Source organism: Meleagris gallopavo, chromosome 5, assembly GCF_905368555.1.
Source record: "Meleagris gallopavo chromosome 5, MGAL_WU_HG_1.1, whole genome shotgun sequence".
NCBI classification, from domain to species: Eukaryota; Metazoa; Chordata; class Aves; order Galliformes; family Phasianidae; genus Meleagris; species Meleagris gallopavo.
Genome location: NC_139408.1, coordinates 28000565 through 28020697, shown reverse-complemented (window position 1 = coordinate 28020697; position 20133 = coordinate 28000565). Strand labels below are relative to the sequence as shown.

The 20133-nt window shown below is 41.2% G+C and overlaps 2 protein-coding genes across 14 annotated transcripts in view; one reads left to right on the top strand and one right to left on the bottom strand.

The window, feature by feature from the left end:
• RAD51B (RAD51 paralog B) overlaps positions 1–20133 on the top strand; it is a 381459-nt gene that overhangs the window by 321101 nt on the left and 40225 nt on the right. For 2 of the 9 annotated variants that reach the window (XM_019615648.3, XM_019615647.3), the window contains exon 11: positions 12552–12681. The exons of the other annotated variants lie outside the window; for them this stretch is intronic. In XM_019615648.3, coding sequence (XP_019471193.2) covers positions 12552–12638 — 87 coding nt within the window. In that variant the 3' untranslated portion in view covers positions 12639–12681. The remainder of the gene's footprint in view (positions 1–12551; positions 12682–20133) is intronic. 9 annotated transcript variants of the gene reach the window in all.
• LOC146544297 (uncharacterized) overlaps positions 12411–20133 on the bottom strand; it is a 44610-nt gene continuing 36887 nt past the window's right edge. For 3 of the 5 annotated variants that reach the window (XR_014883564.1, XR_014883567.1, XR_014883559.1), the window contains 2 exons: positions 18625–18864; positions 12411–18279 (listed from right to left, as the gene is read on the bottom strand). The gene's annotated coding sequence lies outside the window, so the exon portion shown is untranslated. Of the gene's footprint in view, positions 18280–18624; positions 18865–19590; positions 19713–20133 lie in introns of all 5 variants that reach the window. The other 2 variants (XR_014883560.1, XR_014883561.1) reach the window with 2 other exon arrangements.

The window sequence follows — 20133 nt, the reverse complement described above, 5'->3', positions numbered from 1 at the left end:
GCAAATGGACATGCAGCTTTTATGGCACTTGAAGCTTTACACTCCAGTACCACAGAAAAAAATGTCAACCACTCAGAGGAGTCAGGCAGGGCATGGAAGCTGGCATTTTCAGGGCCCAGAGCCCCTTCCTTTTCCCTCATTCTCTTCCAAATTGTTTGCAAACTCCAATGCAATTTTTGTGTTTATCATTTCAAAATAAATATGTTGTGGTGATTTGTGTGTTTGTGTTAAAGATAGCAATCTGGAAGAATGGGAGAATGAGGTTTAGCACTGTAATAACAAAACAGCAAACAGCCTATCAAACCAGAGACAACCCTGCAATAAAGTAGTGTATCCAGACCTGTAATCACAAGTGACCTAGCAATAACAAATCAGTGCATGCCTATGTGTGTGGGAGAGAGATGAGTAGAAGCGAGAGAAATACATTCTTAGGAGAGTTAAGAGAAAGAGAACAGAAGAAATGAGGTGTGGAGAAGATAAACAGGAGTAGCACACGCTTTATGCATGTCATTTTTGCATGTACAGCATAAGCAGATGAAGTTATAACTTTCTTCCTGTTTGCTACAACATACAAAAACTACATGCTTCTGCCAAATGCTGAAACAGGAGCAAAAAGTCAGCCTCAGTTCCTCTTGAAACAAAATTGAACCTGCATGCAAACAGGTTTAACACACCATCCAAGTCGGAGTTGCTATCTGCAGGCAAGTTGTGCCAGTGGTCTGTAGCCAGAGGAGCCAGCACTAGGAGCTACCATAGTCATACAGGGATGAAACTAATGAAAAGTAAAATGGATGCTTACAGAAATAGGCTGTCAGTAAGGTTAGTTTTAAAGGGATGTGGTTAAAGATAAATATCAAACTGTGCATAGCAGAGCTATGTTAATGAATTGCAGTCTTTACAGTGACAAAATGAGAGTCCTTACACAAGTCAGATTGTAGATGTGGAGGTGTGATGCTCTTGCCATATAACTGAAAAGTTCCAGTCTTCTCCTAGACTGAAAAACTATCGTCTTGGATGTGTATAAAATTGAGCTTTTGGCTTGGACAGCTGTGTCTCTCCCAGGGAAGTGCCTGAAACATCAAGAGAAGAGTAGATGTGCTTACAAGTGCAGAGATCATGACCATGTGTATACTCTGTCAGTGGGAGAAACAAACGTGTCAGTGCAAACAGAATCACTGCTTCAGACTCCTTAGTGGGATTTGTTTCTGAAACCCCTTTGGGACCCTGTTGTTGCACAGCCTGTGTGCTGCAGGCTGAATTCATTCCTGAGTGCACTTAGTATTTAAAGACATTAATAATTTAGAACTGTCTGCCACAGCTTCATTTGGTGTGATCGGAGCTCCTGGCCTCTTCAGGCTCTAATTCCCAAAAAAGAAAGGGACCATGGCGTAGCACATAGCTGTAGAACATGTGTACCCATGGGTGAACCTTCCAAAGAGGCTGAGTGTCATTAATGCATGGTGAGGATGAGAGATATGTTACCTAAGTGCTACTTTTTTTTTTTTTTTACCAGATGTCTTCACCATGCTGATTTCACATAGTCAGAGAGGTTAGAGGTGCGAACAGTGTTGTTACTGGAGCAGACCAGCTTCCTTCCTGACCTGCTGGATCTCCAGCATAAAAGCCCCTTTCTCAGCACTGCTAGGTGTGTCCATAGCCATCCCAGGTTCAGAGGGCAAGAGTACAGCCTCAGAAGGCTCAGATAGAAGCAACGACAACACTGGATTCACAGCTGAGGTCAGGGACGAGAGAGCTGCCCAATTCTTGGAGAGGCCACAGATGGTTGTCAAATTCAGATTCTGTGGAAAGCACCAGAACAGTATAAATTGATGTGTTTGGCTTTTTCTTTTCTTCCAGGACTGAGTTGAGGGGCCAAATAGCTGAGAGCTAAGCATATACTGAACCTTGTACGTTCTAGTCAAGGTACTGATTAAAGCTGGACAGTGGCACTAGTTGTGTGGAAGCAGGAGGTATTACCCTGTGTTGTCACATTAAAGGCCTTTTTCTTCTGAAATCGAATGTGGGCAGTGTGTTGGCATAGGACTCCTTCCTTCTCCACCTTGTCCAGGCCAGCTGGCTCAAGTCTCTAGAGCTTGGCAGATGTTTCTTGGGCTGGGTGCATATCGGCACTGTCCTCCCTCTCTTGAAATTCCACCTTTCTCTTGAACTACTGTTGACATAGTGGAGTTATTTGTACAGAGGATGAGGAGAACTAAAAAGAAAGATGAGGTCAAGAAGTGCAGCTTTGAGCACACATGCAGAGCCACTCTGAAGTGGAGGCTGGAATGACAGAAATGACAAGGGTGGCAAGCTTGGCTCATGGTGCTGACATGGGGCAAAGGGCCAGAGCCCTGTCCTTTCCCTGAAATTGCACAGGAGAGAATGGCCCAGGATCACTCTTACCCTTCATAGTGGGGTGGCTGTGAGAGGACTAGGAGGTGGATGTTGGTGGGGCACATTACTTTTGAGGTCAAAGTTGCCCCACGTCCCATTAGCTGGGGAGAGGTGTCTGCTGGGAATTCTCTCAACACAGCGAAGGCCTAGAGCAGGCCCTCACAACCTTTACCCAATTGCTTCTGCCTTCACCAACTGCCAATTGGCTGCAGCCAAAATCGACCTTGCCTTATGGTGCCAGCCCCAGCTCAGAGGATGTGCATATATTTTTCTAAGCTACACAAATTGACATAGCAAATAGTTCCAGCATGGGAGGAAAAGGTAAAACTCTGTGACCTCATTTCAACAAAATGTAGTAATTAAAAAGCATGGTGACTAAAACATGCCAGCAAATATCTTCAGATCCTAAGTCACTCATGCCCAAAATAAGCAGTGCATGTGCACATTTGGAGGAAAAGGTAGTGCTGGGTGTTTTCCTCCTTCAGCCTATGCAGCTTCTGAATCCTGCGCAGTCAGTTTGCTTCTTTGGATTGCTTTGTCCAGGATAAAAGGTTAATTCAGGAAAAACCTTAAGTTCTGTCTCTTTGGATGATAAAAACGATGAAGAAAAGTTACAGTGAGCTTGATGTATTGGGAATGGGTTCATGTCCCAACTCCTCATCCTGGAAATTAGCACTTTCATAATGAGAACCTACAGTATCTTGAGAGATGGGATGTGAAAACTGCAGATAGCACGTTCTTGTGAGATTTAGCAGCAGCCTTCTGGAAGGTGTTCTGTAAAACTTCCTTTTTTATTCTCCCTTTCTTATTTTTATTTTCTTTCTGTTTCTTCTTCTGCTAAAGATGAAATAACAGACTGAGATCTCTAGCTTTTGGGGAGCGTCAAAAGTATTCACATGGCATAACAATGGGTTAAATCAAAACACACACACAAAACCAAACATCTCTGTTTTCTAAGAAAGTTTGCTTACAGATCCAAACATCATATCTAAATTAAATTCTTGTTTCCCGACTACTAGCCAGAAACCATGGTGAGATAAGTAAGATCAGATGGGGAAAAAAAAAGGTTCAAATTTATGGCAGAAAAGTTCTCAGTGTAATAGCATGTCTTTGGCTGCCCTGTCAAGGAAGGAAAAAGAGGAATCTTTCTGTCTACTCCCATTTTACAACTGGCTAGGTGCACTCACTTTTTTAGCTTTCTTCTGAATGAGTTTTGCTGGGAACAAAATATTGGCAGGATCTGGTAACACAAACCTACGTTCCCTTCTGCCTGGCCTCTCTTACTGGGAAGATCAAACTAACTTTAGATGAAATGCTGCATCTCTTCTCTGTCTCATGCTCAGTTACAATCAATGGCTGAGTTATACAGGAACTGAAAGGAAAACCTCAAGTTCTTACCATGAGTCTCACCCAATTGTAGAAAACAGACTGTGCCGCAGGGTGTGCGAGGAGGCCAAACAAACGGCCAGGTGGAAGGAGTGAATGACAGGGGAAGTGGAGGCTGAATTAAGTGTGCATTTGACCTCTGCAAATTCTGCTGGGAAAATTCAGTTCCACTGTTATTTGTGCTGAACTGAAAAAGAACAAGAAAATCAGTGGCAGCGAAGGGAAACAAGATCACATCAAATTGGAGATGAAAGAATACATCAGTGTCTCTCATTTAAGGTCCTGGTCTGTGCATAGACTCTAGGATCCCTCTCCCACTCTTTCCCACAGAGCTTTCTGCACAGCAGGGCTGAAAGTGGAGGAAGGAGCGCACCCACCATACGTGACTGTCTGTATGGCCACTGTGGGAACAACAGGACTGAGAGCCAGAGTCGCACAGTGGGTCTGGCTGTCTCCCGTGACTGTTGCCGAGGGGTGCAATGCCATTAATTTAGCAGATCCACACTGACTTGTGATAAGACGTGAAAGAGGAATTCAGCTGAATAAGTCCATGGCAGTTCAGGGAACACTTCTGAGGGCCTTGCAAAATTTTGCATTGTGACTTTGCATCATTTTATATCTGTATTGGAAAAGGTGCACACAAGCCTTCTGCAGGCAAAACCTTGGCGGTGTATTCACTTTCCTGGTACTGCTTTGGCTGGAATCTCCTTGCTCGCTATCTGAGCGCAACTTCTCAATGCACAAGAAACCACGAACGTGCTGAGACATTGCTGTCACAAACTGAACACAGCATGGCCACATCCGTGGGTATGGAGCATGGGGTTCTTTCCTCCCCCTGCTCATCAACCAAAGCACAGACGCTGTCAGCTGTCCATTACTCCAGGTTGATGTGAGCCTGTTCCCTGGGTCTCCCAAAGTGCAGCTTAAGTTTCCAGCAGGAGGGCTTGAGGGACCAAGAAGGAGACCTTCTGCCCGCTCCAGTGACTCCAAGTTGTGCATGCCTGTTGCTGACCTTCCCTGCCCTTTGGCCTCTGCCCTTCCCTCCTGACCTTGCAGGATTATTCCTGCTGTGCCTGCTCCAGGACAAGGCCCCTTGGCTGCAGCTTTCATGTCGAGGGTGACTGCGAGAGGAAAGCAGAAAATCCCCCTCTGATGAGTGGTTTTTGTTGCGGGCAGTAATCAATACCCTGCTCCAAGTGCAGTGCTGAGGAGAAGTGCGTTAAGCCTCCACCTGCTGACCTTCCCCAGGTCGCTGTCCTCTTCCCACAGCACACTTCTCCATCCTCAGGATATCAAATGATGCCTGTCCTGCTCTGTTTTCTGGTTTTGGCCTTAGGAGCAAAATGGGAGGCAGAGTTCACCCTGGAAAAGCTGGCAATGGATGAGGGGAAGCCAGTCCCCTCACTCCTGCACCATAGGCAGGGGCCATTTTGTGTTTGTTTATTTGCTTTTCTCTGAACCCTGAATTACTGGGCAGTGCCGACGGCAGGTCACCAGACTCAGCAGACAAGATCTATTTTTGCAAATTCTCCCTCCCTTCTTAGCAGATCTTGTGGCCCCTGCATTATATTCAGGCCATTCCAGTGGGGGAGTGAGAAACTAGGCCTGCATATTGCATCGGTGTCTTTTCTTGGTCATGCTGGTTAGTTATAATGAGAAAATACTCCAAATTCCTAGTATAAATCCTTTCTTCCTTTCGTTATTACTGGGTCAGACAAGCTAAGCTAGCACTGCAGCACTGGATGGTTGGCAGTGGTGTCATGGTGGAAGGTAGGACTCCCAGATCCCCATCCCAGCTTTGTTTCTATACTGTATATATTTTGTATATAAACCTGAAAATCACCTAACTTGCTGCATCTTCTGTTGTAGTGGGGCATGAAACAGGATCAGCAATACAATCCCAAATGTTTAAAGCCTCAATTAGCTAACGTTAGTGAAAAGATCCTTCAGTGAAAGTGATTGAAATGCGAAGTGGTAGGACTTTCTCATACTTGATTTCTGAGCAAAGCTGATTTCAGTCGCAGCAGCATGTATCTTAAAAATTCCCAATCCTCTTCTGCTGCAGAAACTTAACACGTGTTCTGGACAGTAGATAGGATTCAAAATTGACAAAGGCTTCAAATTCCAGGTGCCTTGCCTCATCACTGAGGCATAACCTGTGAGGTGTTGAAGCTGGTAGCCAGCAGTGCAAAATGCTATGGAGAATGTATCAAATAAATCTTCTTGCTGGGCTGTGCAGTGCAATCAATTAACTCGTTTTATTATTTTGCAGTCACAAAATGTAGCATATGCTCAACAGAGGCTAGAAGTTTGGGGACCCAAGATCTGTGTATATGATATCTTGTCGGTCCCTGTCTTGGTATGTGGAGATAACCTTAGATTCCTTTCCTGCATATCTTCTATTTCCTCTTTTATTTTCACTTGTGCTTCAAATAACAATTTTCTCATACTTTCTAGTTTTCTTTAAATATTTTTAAAACATTCTTTAGCCTCAGAGTGGTCCTTGTGAGTAAACGTAACATAAAATTAAATATTTTACACATGGGGAAACTGAAATACAGAGTATTAAATAATGTAGTAACTTAATGAATTCCAAACCAAACAAACTTTAAGATATATTTCTCTGTCAGCCTATATCTTACATTTTAATATTAGAAAGCCATCTTTGAGCATTCTTAAAGTGAAAAATGATAATTGTGTGACAATGGGCAAGGTACGGATAGTGAACATAGTCACTTCGGAGGAAATCTGTGGGAATTCCAGATACTCCTCATATCTCCATGTAGCCAGAAGGTCATATTTTATATTACATTATTTCCATTGGTTTTTGAAACAGTTTTGAGACATTTCCAGATATCTTGATTGGGAAAAGTGCAGCTAAAGGTTGAAGCCCTGATAACTGCTATAAAGGTATGCGAATCTGATGGAAAAAATACATACCTCTCTTTCTTTTGGTGTTCACATAGCCCCTATCCACATAATGTCTGAGCATCTTGTACGTATTCAAAAATAGAAATAACAATAACAAACCCTACATCTCTCTCTTCCTTCCCAGACTGTAAGCGAAATAACTATATCTGTTCAAAGGACTTTTTCCTTGTGGGTTCTAAATATTTAGCCGTGGTTTTACACAGTTTATCTACTGTTCCATTACTCCACGAAGAGGGGGGAAAATGATGCCATTTCCATTATTTTGTAGAACACAGAAAGCCACAGTGTTATGTATTCCCTCTGCTGATTCCCATGTAGAGTTTAACCAATGCCATTCCCAGCTCTGTTCATTCATTACTTTTTTGCTGCACAGCCAGGGATGTTTGGGGCAGGATTAGGTGTTGTGTAGGCCACATGTGATGTCAAAAGAAAACTGCTGTGTTTGCTAATTTCAGCCATTCAGAATACTTACAACTTGATAAAGTAACATTTTTTTAAGCTTTTTTTTTTCTGCTTTGTATTTCTTTTTGGCCTTCATCACCTTAACATAAAGCATGCTGTTTTAATAATCAACTTCATTTCTCATTCAAATTTCTCTTTTGATGTAGTAGTGTGTACAGATCCATGTCTTCCAAATTAATTATTGTTCAAAACACACTGTATAGGAGTGTAAAGGATTTTCCTGAAGACGCTGAGATTTATGACCACTGTTAAACCCTTTCCTAAGGCAATTCTGAACATTCATCCCTTTCATGTGTCAAATTTCTTACGTTCATCTCCCTGAAAGGATCTGAAAGTCTTGAACTGACCAGGTAGTCTGCACAGTCAGTTGTGCTGGAGGAATTGGGTTTGTTGTTCAGCCAACAAGGTGCTGCATGAGACATAAATTCTAACCTCTTTAAGTCCTCCCAAATGTAGCGACTACAGAAAGCAAAATTTGTGGCTGTAGAAGTACAGTTCACACTGTGTTGCAGGCCTCAGTTGGTCACTCACATGTACATGGCCTCAGACATCCAAGCGGGGCCACGTCCTATGAGAGTCACCATCTTAATCAGCTTTTTTTTTTTTTTTGCTGTTGCAGTTGTTTGTGTATCCTACATCAGGGAGGCCTGTGGAGAGACCTTGACGTTCTGTGTCACTGTGGCAGCAGCCTGTTCTTTCAATACAGCATGATAATTACTAGCATGTCTAAAATTTCAATTTCACCTCTCTGCCAGCATTGTCTGTATCTTCTTTTTTTTTTTTTTTTTTTCTGTTTGACTAAGCAACGGAGTTTATCTTCACCTTTTACTTGAGCTTAGGGATTCAGTTGGATGGGAAGTAGTGCTATCGTTTTGTGAAGACAGCATATAGATAGGTGTCACAAATACTCTCCTGGCATCCAGGGGTGCTGTGTCTCGCACATTTGTACTTACCGAATAGTATGGGGAAGACTGTGGGCTTCTGTGGTTGCAGAAGTGTCTCCACTTATCATGGGAGGAGAAGGAATGTGAGACAAGTCTAGTTTATTTTACATTCACATACAGACGGGCGTTAAACTGAGACAGCCGCATCTTGTGATCATTAGAGCTGAAGGTTGCTGAGAAGTCCTATAATCTGAGTACTTCCTGCCTCTTTCCTCATGGTTTAAGACAAATTTCCATAGCAGAAAATATTTCTCTTTCCAAACTGTCACATTATTTCCAAGTTACACAATCTAGCAGTAGAAAAAGTAATTAAGAATAATACTCGGTTCCAGAAACAGAACACTGATACTTGTCTGAATGTATCATCTGCACTACATTTCATGGAACATCTGACTTTCCCATAGGAACCTCCATGCTTCATCCTGTTCCTTTATACTCCTAGAAAAGCAGCATTCTCTTCTGCTTTCCAAAGAAGGATCTCACAACTAGTAACAACTCACAACTAGTTTTAAAGAGCTATCAGAATTTAAGTGAAAACTTCAAAAATTGGTTTCCTTCTGTAAGCGAGTTCTGCCAAAATATTCATTTTTCTATAATTAATTATTGAAAATAGTATTAATTTGGGAACAGGAGGTCTTCTGGTTAATCTGCTTGCAGTATCTAATTATCAGTTTTCTGTTTTCGGAGATGATTCTCTAATTCTTTACAAACTCAAGCATGTCCAAATATTTCAGCAAGAGTCTACCTGTTGGTATGCACAAAAACACCTGATTTCTCCCATTGCTATTCTCCAAAGTCCTTTATGTACTCCAGTCAATTTTGAGACCAATTCTGAGGTCACGCTCACTGGGGTAGGAACATGTGAGAGCCTAATGGAGGCTTAAGTCAGTGCCCTTATTCTAGCTCACTTCTCACTCACCATGTACCAGCCCATGTGTACACTTACCCACCATTGCAATAAACTTCACCCTCTTCCACCTTCTTTTCTCTCTGTCCACCTTATTCCAGATACCAGCCTCAAATACTTCCCCTCCACCTGCGCTCAAACTACACTTTAGGAATATAGGAGTAGGAACTCATACTTGGAGTATGAGAGCAGGAACCCAGAAGTCCTGTATTCTAATCCTACCTCTGACATGAAGATGTTGGGCAAGATGTTTTAGCTTTCATCTCCTGGTTGTTGTTCTGGATGGCTAAGCAGGAAAATAATTCCTAGTTAATGCTTTGCAGAGGTTCTGTGGGCTTAACTATTTATCTATGAGTTAGCAATATTAAAAATACAGACAACTTTGTAGCTGTTGAGGATTTTAACCACAGTCATCTCTTTCAGTGTCTGTCATTTTTTTAATTAACCGAAGTTAGTCTTTTAATTGTATAACTTAATAGCTTTACAGCTTAGAGTCTCTGAAAGACACCATAGCAGATCTTCTGAAAATGTAATTGTGTGTTATTATAATTATGGCTGAGAACTTTACTTTGTGCATTAGCAGAACAGGAAAGCAAGACTGCTTTGCCCTTGCTACTTGGCACAAAAGCATCCAAAACCGTGTAAATTTATGCCTTGGTCCTGCACCAGATCTGTACACCACATGTTATACAAATGAGAGGTCCCTTTGCCTGCTTAAAGCATTGCCTGATTATAGACAACACTTTTTAGCAATTCATCTTGCAAGATATACACCAAGAAGAGCATGTCTTATTACTGTCATTATACTGGATAAACTGCATAATACAGTGCATTGCAGAAAGTGGCATTAGCTAACAGGGAGCTCCTGCCTGCCTTCTACACAGTCTAACAAATGGGCAGTAAGAGCAGTCTCTGCATCCTTTCATTTTACAGTATGGAGATTGAATGATAGTTCTTGAAATAATTTTATAATTACTTTTTATAATTACTGCTTAAATCAAGGGAAATACATAAAATTACAGCATCAATAAGGACCGAAAAAGTTTTGTAATTCTTTCGTGTTTAATTGCTTCTGTTGTTTCAGCAACGTAGATAAGATATTTTAGCATGTACATCTGAACCCATTTGGCCACAACACATACTCAGCCCTCTGTGACTGAAGTTGCATGCACGTACAACAGGGCAGAAATGCATGTCTCTTTTAGATTTACTGTTGTGTAGGACTGAAAGGGTTAAGAAAAACTTCTGCGCATACCTGGTATATAAAACTGTCATATAATCAAATGAGAGGAATGCACTCCACTGTGTACATTAGCAAACACTCCATGCAAGCTGCTGGCTGAGGCTCAGGGTTTTCAGTGCTGCCTTGCACTACAAAGCCCTTCTTTGTTCTCTCAGCTCTGTTTTAAATATCTGATGACTATTCCACACCATGTGGGTGCCAAATCTCCTGCTTCACTGCAGACTCTTTACAACAGCACATTGTGGGCAGATCGGATGGGGATGGGCTGGCAGAGTGTGGGTATCTCCCCTTTCTTTGCTTCTCAGGCAAGTCCTCTCGCCAACTCATATCCCCCTGTAATTTCTGTAGCCCCTTATGCAGCCACCTGGATAGTTTTCAAAGCCAGAAGGAGTAACTAAGGAGTGCAGAAATTCAACTTGGATCCTGACATGGCAGCTGCATTCTGTGAGTGTGCATCAGGATGGGTGTAGTCAAGGTTCAGCCAAGGAAGGCAAATGAATCAAAGAGTGTTCTTGCAACAAATATTTTTGTTGAAACTTGTTGTGCCTATACTGTTGTTGGCTGGATTTTGCCTAAGCTTGTTAGCCAAGTGGGATTGGGCTTTGAAAAATATTAGATGAAAGATTTCCTATGAACATGCATACATAAAGGCAGGAAGTAATGCTGATGACTCAGGAGATGGTGATGTTCTTTCTTGATTTGGAACCTAACTACTTTCCCGGAAGGTTTTTAACACTGCAGCACATATCTCATCCTCTGTTAAATGAAATGTTGAACCAGGCTCTCATTAAGGATCCAGTACTCGTACTCATTAAGGATCTAGTGAACATTTTCATATCACTTCTGTCTATATTTTATTTAGAAAGGTGATGTAGCTTTTTGAACAAGGCAGTTCTGTGGTGCTGCCTTAATTGCTGCATTAATGCTGGTTCTGCAAAAAATATGTATTTTTCATTTCGGGGGGAAAAGAAAGAAAAAAAAGGCTGCTTTTGTACAAGGAGACCTACAATGGGAATATAACATCTTCTTTTTGGTCCTAAACCTACTAACTGTATTCATGAAGAGTACGTCTATTTTTCTGGATAAATACAGGGTTAATGTTATTTCCTCCAGTACTCCAGGATTTCTGTGCATACGCACTGGAGTAGGAAATGAACAGTGAGCTTACTGGGTTAAGAGAAGATCTTATACAATATTATTTTAGTAGTGCTGCCCACTTTTGGCGATGTGAAAAGATGCTAAACTGCTCGATTTCCCATTCTGTTTCTTGTTTCCCTTCCTGAAGCTCCTTGGCATCCAGTTCTGGTGTGCTGGAAACCCTGCCCTGCAGTGGGTGGCTGCAGTGCCTTCTAAAATAAACAAACCTGTTTTCATTCAAATGTCTTCGTTTCACATGCAAATATTTCCTGGTAGACTCAGTAAGAAACCTTTTTCTAAAGTAAAACGTATTTATTAAGGGCCACTTGAAGGTGCACTGTAATGCTTTTGCTTAATCATTTAAAATCCATGAAAGCTTAAATCACTGAAGGTATAGTTTACAGCACTGTAGAAGCTGTGCAAGGCTATATTCTCCATTAGAGCTCTTTGGCCTAAATATTCCCATTCAGCCCACACTGCATTACTGTGTATTAGAATCCTGCAGGGGACTTGCTGTGGCTGCTTGGGATATGCAAGAGCAATCACAGAATCGTAGAATGGACAAGACAAAAGACAAGTCACTCTTGTTTTTGCTGTGTTTGTTTCAATAATGCAGGACCAAGTACTTCACAAAGAGAAATGAATTTTCTCTGTATGGTAAAGAATGAATACATGATGGGGAGGTGTTACTGTCATCTCACTCAGACGTGATATAGCAAGAGTCAGAAGAACTCTCCTAGTGGTGTATATACATCTGTACCAGCGTCGGAAATTGATTCCATATGTCGCATGATCTATTTCAATGCTTTATTCATTTAACCATTGGTTCTCATTTTGTATACTACCGCCCATCACATACGCAATCACAGGCAAGTTCACAAATGTGATCCTGTCCCATTAGGCAGAGAGTAATCAGCCAGTGAGAGCCTCGCTTTTTAATACTGTGGCAGGGGCTATGAACATGGTATGTGTCCCTTTAAAAAAAAAAAAAAAAGAAAAAAGAAAATACCATGATATATTTTTAATTTTCCCCCAAAGTTTGGTGGAAATCAGATTAATGATTATTGTTTTTCCAAAGATGAATCAATTAGCTTTTTTATGATACGTTAGGATATTCTTGCTTCCTCTCTTTCTCTCTTTGCCCCAGCCTCTTCAGTGTCACTCCACAGAGGTACGTCTTTGGAAGAGAGCGGCCATCCAAATTGGTCTTGGTCAGATCTCCATAGATGAATGAGCAAGACCTCCAAAACAGACTGTCACTAGAGAAATCTTCTACTGTATGTATCAGATTCATCCTTCTGGATTCTCCAGAACTTTTCTTCCCTCTTTTCTCATCTTTATCCATCATTGGCTGCTCAGCCTCCCACTTCAAAGCCTTTGCATATTCCCAGTGCCTTCCCAGCTGCTTGCATAGTGGTACTCCAGAGAGGGACAGGCATTTCTGTCACAGAGGTAAGAATTCGCTCGTTTGCTGCTATGTTGTTGTTATTTAGGTCTATTATCAGCTTATTTATATGGTGGTTTTGACCATCGTAGCACAGGGAGATAGTATTTCTCTCTTCCAGGTTTATCATTCACCAGAAGAGTATTGATTTACTATATAAAGGTATCTTAGGTGACTCTCAGCAATTACAAAAAAGTTAGGTTTTTCAGAGACAAGGCTAAAACCAGTACCCTACCTTGCAGACAGATGCTTTGTCTTTCAACACAGGCTGCCAGGAAAAAGGATCAAGTTAGATCTGGAAGGACTTGGGAAACGCTCCAGCTTTAAAATGCTCTAAGAAGCAAGTTGCTCCTAGGGGGAGGGCTGCAGCTGACATAAACCAAAAGATACTACAAAGATCTGAACCAAAAAGAAGCAGTTAGAGAAAGTAAAGACAAGGCTGTGTATTTAAAAGCTAACTATATTTTGTTAGGAATGACAGAAGTAGGCTGTTTTCCTGGCAGTCCCTGTTTGGTAGGACTGAAAGAATGAGTATTATGCCATTACTTCCGATGGGACTTCAGGGAGAAATTAGTTTTTTTGCACTCCCAAAAAACTACTCGGCCTGAACTCAAAAGTAGCGAGCTCAAGAATGAATGCAGAGCCAGAACAATTAGTATTCCTGATTCAAGGTGATTGAAACTGAACAAAGAATGACCACTTCAAGCGGAGTTCTCTTCTAACTGCTAGTGAGGACCGTGTGCTCCTGTGTCCCACATCAAGCTTGCTGGTCCTGTTTTCTGTCAGGCCAATTGAATGTCATGTGGGTTTATTTTCTTTCTTTGATTTGGTTGTGTCTGAAAACAACTTTTGTTGCCATTCACAAGAAGATGCAGTCTTGATGAAATACAGCTGTATCTTTCCAGCTGCCATACTCATCTACTGTCATCTGCTCCATACCAAAGCAGAACCTCCCACTTTGCTTTCAGTTTCCATGACTTTTCCTACTACAATGACAGACATCCTTCTAACTACATCTCAGCTTCCAAACTTTCTGGCACCGAAGTTCTTTGTCTTTCCTGTGAGTTTCTAAATGTTTGGGCTCAAACCTTCAGTCCAAGGAGTTCCATGTAAGTCAGCCATTGCATAGATCTCTGCTGTTGCCAGGCTCTCTGCTTTTCTCCAAACACAACTGAGCATGGAACTTTTATCAACTGGTGGAAGTTGAACTATGAATTGGAAGAAGAGCTAATGAATGAAAATTCCCCAAAACGTACATGCAGTGTAGGAAAAGCCCCAGCTAACCATTGGCTGAAGGAAAATTTACTGGATAGAACAAAGTGAGAACATCCTTCCGTCTTTCCAGTGTAAAAATAAATGCTTATTAATAAGTAGATAGTGCTGGGGAGATATGTTGTGAAGTGTGAAGTTTTGTTTTTTTTCTGAGAGTACCACTATATTGCTCCAAGGAAGAAAAAGATTTCAAGTGGCCTTTCTCCACTTTGTTGTCAAGTCAGCCTCTGAGTCTCCCAGGATAACAAGAGTGCCTGATACACTGAGCAGATGTGCCTTGAAGGATGTGAGGATAGCTACTATACTGGGATCAACAGCATACTTTTTCTCTCTGCAGCATGTAAACATTAGACCTGATAAATGCTAGATCTTCTTAATCTGCCTCTTCCTTTCTGTTTGTCTTTAAAGAACATCTGAATCCCATATCCATACATTGAAATAATATTTTATGGTGAGTTGAATGAGTTTTGCAGCATTAAGAAAACCTATTGAGGTCAACAGCGACAGAGTTTCAGAGTGAGCAGCTGCAGAAAACCTTACAGTGGCTGGATGCTTATTACTTATTGGGAAGTCTATCTACGTATGTTTTCTGGGGAAGTACTGTGTATGTTTGCTCAGGAAATCCAAGTGAAATTTAGATGTGTAAGAGTGTTGGTGGAAGTTTTATGTTGATTCAATTTACATTTAGCTGAAATACATCAAATTGGGTTGCCTACTGTAGTAAAAATAAAGAGTTTTATTTGTACCAGTAATGTGTAAGCTGCAGTGTGCTAGAGGCTGTGCTGATAGGACCTCAATTCATTAACAAGGTATTTTTTATGCATTTGTAGTGTTCTGAGGGACTCTTATGGAATGACACTTCCTCCAGCAATCTCTCTTTAGAAATTTTGCACTTTGAGATATACATATTCACAAAGTGAGTGAAGGACTGTATTCAGTTGCTAATGATTTAAACAGGAATGCTTTTCATTTAAACAAAATTGGAAGGTAGCATAACTGGACAATGTTTTATTCCTGGGACATATTCTGAGTATGTACTGCTCATGCAGTGCTGAGTCAAACAGCAGCCATCTGTAGGTGCAACAGAGCTGAATGAAGGTCAAAGAATAGATTCTGCAGGTGTCTTCCCTGAGGGAGCTTTTCATACCTGTTATTCTGTGCAACCTAACCTATTATATAAGTGAGAGATTTGCTCTTCTGAAGAATGTTAATGATCCTCAAGGACCATGCTGTGTTGGCAGGAATGATTTAGAAGGATTCAGAGTGAATGTGAGAAGCAAAAAGCAACCTTCATCTACTGCCATATGTTGGATGGTGCTGTTTGACTATGAAGGTGTCTGATCCTTCTCCAAAACATCAGAGATATAACTGCTTTCCAGCATTAATAGATAAATCAGCAAGGAATATATATTTTCTTTTCCCTTTGTGCCTATTTTAAATTAGTTTTGATCCTGATGAAAAGCCCTGGAGTGACAGACCCAGTGATTTCATTCTTGTATTCCGAAACCACAATGAGTAAAAACCATGGGAATGCAAACTGCACTGGCATTCTGTGGAATGACTTCTCACTGGAGAAGGACATGTCTTTTCATATAGCTGGTACCCCCTAAGATACAGTCTGGAGCAAATCTGGTTTATGAGCTGCCCTTCTGACAGTGGCAAAAAGAGGAGGGAAGGTAAAGACTGTGCTGTAGTACTTGGCAGAGGGACAGCACACCAGCCTTTGAAGAATTGATTGCAGTTACAAAAAGAACTGGGTAAGGTGGCCATTTTGTATCTTGTTTCATCTTCTCTCGGTAGTGCTAAATAACCAAAATACACAGTAAGTGAAGGCTAATATCAGTAGGAACGCTATGGACAATGTGGGAGATCCTGGTATTGAAAGAATAATTGCACTGTGTTGTAGAGACAAATTCATTATAGGGAACTGAAATGCATGGAGTTTCAGCCAGAACTAATTCAGCCATTGCCTTTGAGTCAGCTCTTACAGTTACATTACTGACTAGAGGTTAAGAAAACCTTTTTGTTCTACTATAGGATCTCTCGGATCAGTCTGTCAGTGTTTCTAATGTATGCTTTACCTGTTCCTGCTGCAAAAGGACTGTACTGCTGGCAGCTCAGTACATCCCATGCACAGCTTTATTTTCAACCTCTGTTTTTTTGCTCTTGCTGGAATAATATCATACAGAAAACAGCTATCTTGAGTAGAGAGGTAATGCTGGTCTTCCGACTGAGAAACCAACCCCCAACTTACAATACAGCATATAAAGGGCTGTTGTAGATGGCTCCAGAGTGGACACTTAGACATTCATCCACTGGAGGAGCTGTGCTGACATCCTGGACCCTGAGAGGGCAGCTGGGATGGTTTAAGAGCAACAGTGAAGTTTTAAGAGGAAAGCCAGGCTTTTGTTATTTACACTACAGTCAGCAATTGTTTTCCTTCTTGTTTTTCTCAAGATATTTAGACATGTCTGGTGGGCAGGAAAGTGAAAGGCTGGGAGTGCCAGCTCTGGGCAGCCACAGCACTCTCAGGTACTCTGCAAATTTCCTCAGAATAAGCAGGAGAATCATCTCTCCTCTGCCTTGTAGAGTTCTGTGCAGTTTGTTTCCTTTTCATTTTTGCTGAAATTTGCTTTAATTGCAGCCCTGTCCCTGCTGTTTCAAACCGAAGCTGTAGCTGCTACCTGAGCATTTGGTCCTGAATCTCACAACTTCTACCTCCAGCCTAACCTGCACTTGTTTGTCTAATTTTGGTGTGTCATCCCACACAACTCTGTCCAATCATCTCAAGTTTAGTCAAGAGTGGCTAGGCCAGGATGTGTTTTAAAATGAAATTGCATGAAGGGTGTAATTATACAATGTTCTGTAATGATTTTATGATAGCAACTGAAGACTAGTGTGATCCTTTAATTTCAGCTGTTTCTTGGACAGACATGAATACCTAAATAGAGTCTTGCTCATTAAATTAGTCTTCACAGTTTCAAAAGGATACTATTAATGAAAGCAGAATATCTAATGTTTGTTAGCTGAATAGAACCCAGCAATGATTCTCTGGTTTCTTAAGTCACGTGAAAGTACAGAATGACCTTAGAGCTGACAACTACCCAGTAGAGAATTCCTGCTTAGGAATGAGAACAGCCAACTGCCCATCCCTCCCCCCTGTAGTAGGATGTGTATAAGAGAATAATTTGAAAATAATTTGTACATCCTTTATCTGTCAAATTAACTCTTTGTGTGGAGTAATTCTGTTATGATCAAGAGCTTGGCAGCTCAGTACTAAATATCTGTAGATATCTTCTCTCCCTGTGCCCTAACTTCTCTTCCAAGCCACTGTGAGAGACGGTGAAGAAACAAGCCCATTTTTACAATATTAAAAACATTTGAATCATTGCTATTATCACAGAACTCGTGACAGTTCCACCAATATCCAGACGCTGATGTTATGCTATCATAAAAGTGTTGGGACCAGCTTCTTTGCTGATATAATCCACAAGGGGAAATTGAGCCATAGCATGGATTGTGTTTTAGAGAATCAGATCACTGCATAGATTCATGTGCCAAAAACTCCTTTTATAGCACTTAGGGTGACATCTTTCTTCCACATTCTAGTTTGCTCAGATTGTTTGCATATAGCCAAATATGTGCCCTCAGTTTTCCATGCTAAGTAAAAGTAATCTAATTATAAAAATAAACTCTCCTAATGATGGAGGCGGAGGATATCTGATGTTCAAACAGGGCACAGATAAAGACTTGACTTGCTACCCTCTGCCATCTTGTGTATTTTTTTCCATTTCTGAAAGGCAAAAGCACATTGGCTAACCCCAAATATAGGGTCCCACAGCAGAGAGTTGTGGGGTTTGAATGAAAACAGAACATCCCACATTGGTCAGAGTCAGCTGCAGAAGGCGTTAATGTGTTGACTTTGATAGGAGGGGAAAAAAAAAAAAAAAAGAAGAAATAAAGAAAAAAAAAGATTTTAAAATAAGAATGTTAAAAAAAAATCTTGACTCCCTAAGCTACTCATGTTTCATCAGCTCTGTCATGAATGCTAGTTGCAAAGGTAGATTTCTAGTTTGAAAGACTAGTGATATGTCAGTGCTAATATGCTGGAGCTTCATGGACTGCGTATCAAACTCCCAGGACTGCTGTTGCTGGCTCCCTGCAAAATCAGTGAGAGATTTTAGGTATATGGTATATATCTAATATTATAGATAAACTTCCAAGCAATTGTATTTATTATTCCACTTTTGACTCCTGAACAAGGAAACAACCAAATGCTCTTTACCTAGGATACTTGTTTCAAAACGGAAGAGCATTCACTTTACCATTCCGTTCTATTATTTTCATATCATTGCTGGTTCACAAAGATACTGCGCAGGGATGAAGGAATGCTTTTAGCCTCCTGCACCCAGTATCTCTATCATGAATTAAGGTGTTATGCTGATGGAGCACATTGCAGGTGAGCTAAGCAAAATAATAGAGAATCTAGAAGTGGATATCTTACCTGTTAGTACTGCCCTTGTAAGAAAGAGCCTGATGGAGTTTGATGAATTGAGCCAGAAATGTTTTATGTCCACTTTCCTCTAACTACAGGCTGTAGTGAATACCTGGAGAAGCTGTTCCTGTTTTGTCCAGTTCAGTCTTCCATGCCCAAAGCAGTGGTTTCTTTTTACTTTCTTCTGCAGAGTTGATGTTTTTTGAGCTCTTGCTGTGCTTACTGTCTGTGGGAAGTGTCTGCTCACACCTGGGGGAAAGATACAAAGCCTTTAATTGCTTCTGGAACAGTACAGAGAATTGTTTAGACTAGATTTACTTTTCTGATTTGTGCTTAGAGACAGAGCTGACCTCTACCATGACTACAAAGAGCACCCAGCTGAGATGGTTAACATCTCTTAGGAAACAGTTCAGGAACGAGCCTAACTCACTGCCCAGTGCTGTAGTGATTACAGTAAATCCTCATCTTCTGCTGACTTCAGCAGGGTATTTGTAGACAGCAGTTCTGACTCTAACAGGATCTCAGAGCCTAAAGAATGTGAAGCATGAAGGCTTCAGTATCAAAGTCTGCTTGGCCCTTTTGACCGTTTTCTTCAGCAGCTTTCATTTTTAATGCTTCAAACTATATGTTTTTCCTTTAAAGCGTACATGATATACGTGAATGCTCTGCCTGAGTGAGGCATGAGGAAGAAGTTCTTCATCATCTTTAAGGAAAGCTGTGGAGTGTTTTTATCTTGTGTCTCAGGCACTGTGAGCTTGCCTGGTGGAACAAGAGAAATCCCACTGGAGAGCTCTGCACAGCCTCTTACTTTACCAGTTAGATGTCCTTATTTCCCCAGTCCTTGTATCAAGTTTAGGTTTGCTATAAAATCTTACATGACTGTTTTATAATGTTGCCCTTGCACACTGCATCATGTGCATTGCTACAGTTGCTGTCACTGCAAGTTAAATCTCTAGCTGTTATCTCAATCTCCACCTTGTTTTATTTGGCATCCTTGTCTCCTGGTCTGTATGTTGCCTCGTTTCTCTTCTGCTCCTACCGTACAGAAGGTGTCCATTTTTCTATTCCCCATCCTTTCTGTAGCTCCAGGTATGGCCCTATAAAGAGACACACTGCTTCTGTCATTCCTTGTCCTGCATTGAAAAATTACAACATTTAAATTATACATGTCTGTTGTATTACTGGTGAAGAGTGTGTGAGCGCACTGCAAAATGGTACCTCGATTACTGCTTTGCAGCTTCTGTGCATTGGTTTGGCTGTGCTCCAGTACCTGCGTATGTGTATCACAAATGCTGTTGGGTTAGTTGATGGAGTACAGCCTAGAAACTATGTATTTAATATAGCAGGAAATAAGATCTCTCTTTTTTCTCTTAGAACAGCCCTGTAGGGCAGGGATGAAGGCCACTGGCATACAAGTGGTATTACTGTCTAACATACCCAGAGCCAGGAAGAGTGTATCTCAAAACAGCCTTTATCTATCTGTACACGAGGCACATGAGAGCATACTAATTTAAGACA